Below are 6,542 nucleotides of genomic sequence, written 5' to 3'. Positions count from 1 at the left end.
AAATGTAGCCTTCACAATTATAGTCAATGAAGAAGGCAAACATTGTATTTGGCTTATTATACTGTACCCAGGGCTGAAGAAAAAACATCCTTTGTATTTGTGGCTGGCACAGAGACCAAATAAAACCATGAGATAATAATCACAGAGAGATTTGTGGTGAAAAAAGTACATCACAGATGCCTAAATAACATTTCAAAGTTTATCCCTTTGAGCATTTTTTTGCCAACTTTTGCCCCTTAACCAGTGACTCATAATCTTTTTGCTTTTTTTCTTCCATTTGTTGCACAGCTCACATATCATCTTGCAGTGTAATAGAAAAGAGCTAGGAAAAGCATAGAGCTTTTCCTAATGACATTTACTGTTGGGCTTGATTATTTGCCTCACCAAATTCTTTTGAAGTAAACATTTTTATCTCTAATCTTGTCTGGTTAGTGAAATAATTCCTCTGGATCAGCAGGATGGATGAATTTGGGGAACACAAAGTGAGAAAATCTGATTAGAAACTCTGAGTTATACCTTATCTGACACTTCTAAGTCAAAATAAATGAGAATTTTCACTGTTACTATCACTCTGCTGAGCATTTGCTATGTCTTCTCATAGCGCAGCAGAGATCCACCATGATCAATGCATTTTTACAGATCTCTAGGAGGGGAGGAGATATTAGCCAAGGGGGTATCTGAGATAGAGAGGTTTAAATCAGTATAGCTAATTGCAACAATTAATTCTTGTACTTGAGAAACTTCACTTAACATTTTATACTGATAGCATTTGAAAGCTCTTCTCAAAGATTAATGATAAACACTGGAGTTTATAGTTATGTGTTTGCCTTCAAAGGAAAGGTAGGATTCCATTTCTGACTAGCAGCCCAATAGGGAATGCTAATTAATCCTTTACTCCTTACTAGAAAGTGCCCAATTATCTCTCTCCTGTTGTTATCATCCAGCCCTGCTTATTCTACTTCTTATTGCTATGAATTTTACTGCTCCTACCCATTATTTTATCTTTCGTGTTTCCAATCACTTGCTCTCTCATTTATCAAAAGGTTTTACATTTTTTTATATGTGACAAAATAATTTTATATTCCCTTGATCACTTTTTCCTTATTTCTCCCAATCTTATCCTTTGAAATGGCAAAATTACCTAAATACTTTTTCCCCACAAAATAAATGGACTGTAACAGTCACTCTGTACTGAAACTGTCATGCAGAATAATTCATATCCAGTGAAGTGATATAGCACTGAATATTGCCTACTCAAATGTGTCAAGCAAACAATAGTGCCATGTGTGTTACAGTTAACGTTTGATATCTTGGAAGGGCATTCCTAAATTTTCCTTGTTGTAACTTTTGGTATGATTTCTGTGATGTGCTAAATATTTTTTTTTTGGTTTTTTTTGTTCACTTTCTGGAAGTAAACGATAATTTGACTATTCTGATCCTATCAAGGGGAGGCATAGGGAACAGAGTGTCTGCTGGAAAAATAGGAGTGATATAGGTAGTAAATGCTGAAATCGTCATCCGTTTATCGTGTTCCTTTCAGATTATAAAAGAGAAGGGAAGCCTTTGATTCAAAGAACTAATTCTTCTAGCTCATAAAGCATTATCTGCAGACCTCCAGCTTTCCTATGTACTTTACATTCCCTTTCCTCTTAAGCTAATTTAAAAAACAAAACAAAACAAAACAAAACAACACAACCCAAAACAATACAGAAACCACCAGCAAACACTGTGGAAAGGGCAGAACCATTACATCACTGCATTCTGCCTAGTTGTTCTTTGCCTAATTTCAAGTAAGTGTTATGCCACATGAAAGCAAGTACCTGAAGGAAAGCTGCTTGCTGAAGAACTTCAAATTCTGAATGTATTTCAGTGGGACTGTAAAACATTTCAGAGATTTCCTCAGTGAATAAGCATCAGCTCATTACTGTAGCATACATGAAAATTACAAGAAATCTGTGATGCTCATTTTACAGTGACTTGGATTTCACTAGTAAAAAGCCCAAAACTTTGTAAACTTCTGCACAGAGTAACTGTGGAATGAAGAGCTCATAGGAAGCTAAAGTAAGAAAAAAAAAAATACACTTAAGTACTGCATCTTGCTCAATTCCCTTAGAATTTAATGTCTCCTCAGAATGCCTGTAAACTTCACCACATACAATGCAAAAGAGCCCTAGATAGCCTGAGGGACTAGTAATAGCCTAGGCATTCTTTCTGCCCTTTTAGTTATTTACAGAGTCCCTATCACTTTGAAGTCTATACTACTGTTCACCTTAAAATTATGAGTCTGAATTCAAATATAGCTCACTGCTGAAAGGAAGTCAACGTCATTTTCAGGGCTATATGAACAAGGTCACTAGCACATTCTCATCCATGATCAACATCAAACACATCCCTAAAGGTGTTCCAGTGGAACTGGAGGAAGATTTAGGATATTGAGAACATAACCCTGATTCTGTCACAAACTCGCTGTGGGACCTGGCCACACCATTTTTCTTCATCACTTTTCTATTTGAAATGATACCCTCTTTGGGATAATTCTGTCACTGGCACCTTGGGACCCTGATTTCAGCTGTGCTAGTAGCATCAATATTAAACTAAAGTCTAGTCCAAAGGCCAGAGATCACACAGAGAAAACACAATGACCACCATGCTGTAAAGATGAGCACTGGGAAGCGTGTGCTGCCTATGACAGATCAATGTGATCAACCAGTGGAGTAAATCCTTTGTTACTATTTCGCCTGGACATCTTCCTCAGCAGTCTTGACATCATTTTAAAGTAACATTTAATAACGATTTCCACATCATGCATTCAATTCATACAGGCATACTTTACCTAGACTAACCAAGTAACCCAGTAATGACGTATAACTCTATGAGGAGGGACTAGCGTGACTTTTGACTTAAATAGGATTTTAAAGAAAATGGGAAAACCCACAACAGGGCAAAAAAATAATACAAAGGCTATTGAATTTAAAAAATCACATACATTCTACTTTTTAAGGAATTTGGCAACGAACTTCAGATGGCTTTCGATGATATTTTTCTATTAATAACAGTAGTATTTAATCTATATAGAAATGACCTCTTTCCTGTGTATTTCAAAACACAAATTTTTTTAGAAAGGGACAAATTTTTGCTTTCCAAACCACTGGGTGCTATTCCATCCCAAGAAATCAGCAGGTTGAAAATAAGAAAAGGACCAGTCGATGTTTAGCTGATGCCGGTAACTCACTGGATTTCAAACCCATCCCTGCTGCTAACACATTCCGCGGGGCTTGTCTGTCTCCTCTTCAGTCTTGCACATCTGCACTGTTACCACCCCAGCTGTTTTCAGCGCGGTTTGTTAAAGCCAGCTCTCGCCGTGAGCTGGTACTAGTATAACGCAATGTACAGGTGAGTTATGAAAACGTAATGTCTCCTCCAAAACTGCTCTCCCCGGAATGGCGCTGCCGTGACAGATCGTGTAATACTTGTATTTCACCTGACTTGGTGAAGAGAAAAGGAAAAAGAAAACAAGCTCGCGAATTAATTCCGGAATATTCTGATCCTTCAAAAATGCTCGACGGTACAAAGGCACCCATTAGCCTTAACTGCTACCAGTTTTACTTTGAATAGCCACCGCTTCGCAGCTAGTTTACAGAAGAGAGAGAGCCTTGGGGCTGCGGGGAGTGCCGAGCTTGGGGGCCTGCCAACCCCCCCGGGGGACACACCGAGGGGGGGCATACGGGGACTTCCTGCCGCTGCCGTTGCTTTCTGCATGTGGGACCAATATGGGCAATGCAGAGTTTAAACAGTTGCAAATGGGGGAGGGAACACCGGGGCTTGTTTTACATGTTGTTTTGGGTTTTATTCTCCTTGCTTGGGTGGAATTTAAAGCGGAGTCAGTGCATTGTTCAGGAGGCTCCGTGCCCCCAGTGCATTGACAGCAGCTACTGTTTACACGGACTGTTCATTCCTGCGCTGTTTGCTTATGGAAAATAAGGGGGAGTGACAAAGAAAAGAGAGGAAAGGAAGAAGGGCAGAGAGAGAGGCACTAGCCGCGGTGCAGCGCAGAAGCCTTGCTCTTGCCCGACCATTAACGTCGCTGGACGAGGCTCTGCCGCCCGGCTCCTAGCCCGCCACAGCCTGTGTGGTCAAGCCGAGGAAAGGGCTGCCCCTCTGCCTCTCACGATTCTCCGCCTGTACATACATACACACACAGAGAGAGCCTCCGAGTGCGTCTCCGCAGGCATGAGACTCCGGCTGCTCTTGTGTATCGTGTTTTTCCTCCTGGCGAGCCTCCTGCCTGCCGACGGACAGAGGACAGGTAAGGAGCACCAGCGGAGCCGCATGGGCTGGGCGGAGGAGGGCACAGTAGCGTTCATGCCTGCCGTGAGCACCTCCGGCGTGTCTCTAACCGCATCCAACACGAGGTTCCTGCCCTTCGGAGCGAGTTTGTATCCGCCTGGCTTCCGCTGCCGCGCGTTTTTTGCTGCCTCGGTCTGTGTGCCCGGCATCTCTGTATTCACAGTGAGGCGATGGAGAGATGTATCTGAGGACTTGGGGAGTCTGGAAACTTTGGGGTGGGCTGAGAGAAACTGGGACTCAAGGCAGGCAACTGTTGCAAACCTGCTGCCGCGAAACAGTGTCGGCACGGGAGAAGCGGGGCGGGCACTGTTCCGACGAGGGTAAGGCCGCTGCCCCCCGCACCGCGATCACCGGGACAGGTTGCCGGCGACCCCCCCCCTCACGCTTTGCTTTCCTTCCTCCCCTCCCTGCCTGTCTCCGCAGCCAACCTGGCCCTGCGCAGGAAGCTCCACCGGCACGGCTGCTCCCACCGGCGCTGCGTGCCGCTCCACTCCAGGGTGCCCTTCCCCTGAGCCCCGCCGGAGCCTGGCCCAGGTAACACACGCGTGTCGGGGCCTCGCGTCCTGCGAAGCGTTCCTCTCCCAGCAACGAGCACGTGTCCTAATTCACACCTGCGCTTCGGAACGGTTTAAGAGGCACTTGGCGAAGCAAGCCGAGCCAGGGCCGTGATTTCATTCGGCTTCCGTTTGCTTTGAGCACAGGGCTTGGGACAGGCGCACGGTGGAGCGCAGGGCTGTCGCTCCCCTCAGAGCCCCGTTATTCCCCTCTCCGGCTACCTCTCACCGCGCTAACGCCTCCCCTTTCTGGTACAAAACAGCCCGATCCGCTAAATAGGACGAATTACTGCCCCACAAGCGCTTAAGGTAGCCAGCAAAGCTGGTGGTGAGCGTAAAGGCTGCACAAGGCAGTAGCTACAGAAGATGCTCCGGCTCTTGTGTTGGATGCAGGGTGAAGTCACCTCACTCTGCCCGTCAGTAACATGAAGGTAGTAGCATTCACCCACTTCAAAGGGGGCTGTAATTCTTCTTCATTGTCAGCAAGACTTTGAGCTCCGTAGATGAAAGGCTATACAAGTGCAAAACATTAATGCTTTATAGCTGATGAGGGCATATACATTCAAATACTAAGTAGCTGTAGAAGAACACAGGTAGCATATGCAAATAGAGCAGGCATCAAAAGGAAACCTAGGCGCTCTTGCAATTTGAGAATGAATAAAACATGCAGTTGGTAGTTTTGCATCTTCTAAACTCATTATGTATTAAAATAATGTTGTAGCCCCAGGCATGACAGCATTGTAAATACACGACGCCAGAACCTGCCCTCTGTGGACCCAGATGTTTTGATTTATGAAGCAGTTAATAGTGAAAAGGAGACTAAAGTCAAGCTTTTAACAACCCTATACCAAGAATCTTGTCAATGCATAAACTGCCTTGGTGGAAAGAGCCCACACCACTCCCAAAAGAGCCATTCAAAGAGGTACCATTCCGCCCCAGAGTGCTGGCCAGTAAACACGTGGAATATGCATACGGGATGGTAAACTGGCAAGTTTGTGAGGCTGAAAAAAGATTACCATATCTTAAATTTAATCTCAGATGGGCTGCATAGTGAGTGGCAGAATGGACCTGCAGGTAGAAAGAGGTACATGACAAGGATGCTTTACTGCTGAACGCCGTGTCTCCTCACTGCAGTCAATTCAGAAAGAGACAGATTAAATGAGATTCCCTCATCAGTTTAAGCATAAACCTAAAAAGATAAGCAATCAGATCAATTTATTCAGCATGCAGAGACTGAATGACAGGGACGGTGGAATTTAGGCCCAGAGATTTCTTGAATTGATTCTGAATGGCTTGCTTCAGTTCCTAAGAAAAGTAAATTTAACCCCCATTCCTCCGGTTCAGCATCTGTAATGTGGAGACTGGCTGAAGAAAGCATCTACATTTTTTCTAGTGTGCTTTGCAACCGCATATAATGCATTTGGCCTGTGACTGCAGTAGCTGCATAGTACATGTGCACTTATACTTGAATAATTTTTCCCAGAGTGTATCAAAACAAAAGATATTTTCAGTGTTATCTCCTTTTCCACAGGGAGCCAAATTCTTGTAAAGAAAGTCAATGGCAAGGCAAAACAAGGCAAAACAGTGTACTTACTAGTTCATGTGTCGTGGTTTAAGCCCAGACTGTAAATTAGAACCACG

At 44.0% G+C, this 6,542-nt stretch overlaps 1 protein-coding gene across 1 annotated transcript; it reads left to right on the top strand.

Moving 5' to 3' along the window:
• Nucleotides 1–4,230: 4,230 nt before the first annotated feature.
• APELA (apelin receptor early endogenous ligand) lies at nucleotides 4,231–4,859 on the top strand (the record flags this gene model as incomplete). Its single annotated transcript, XM_080632744.1, has 2 exons — nucleotides 4,231–4,306; nucleotides 4,771–4,859. 2 exons carry the CDS (start codon nucleotides 4,231–4,233, stop codon nucleotides 4,857–4,859), a joined length of 165 nt encoding a protein of 54 aa, XP_080488870.1.
• Between the last annotated feature and the right edge of the window lie 1,683 nt (nucleotides 4,860–6,542).

This window comes from Psittacula echo, assembly GCF_963264785.1.
Source record: "Psittacula echo genome assembly, chromosome: 1".
Taxonomy (NCBI): Eukaryota; Metazoa; Chordata; class Aves; order Psittaciformes; family Psittacidae; genus Psittacula; species Psittacula echo.
This window is presented reverse-complemented; position numbering and strand designations above follow the sequence as displayed.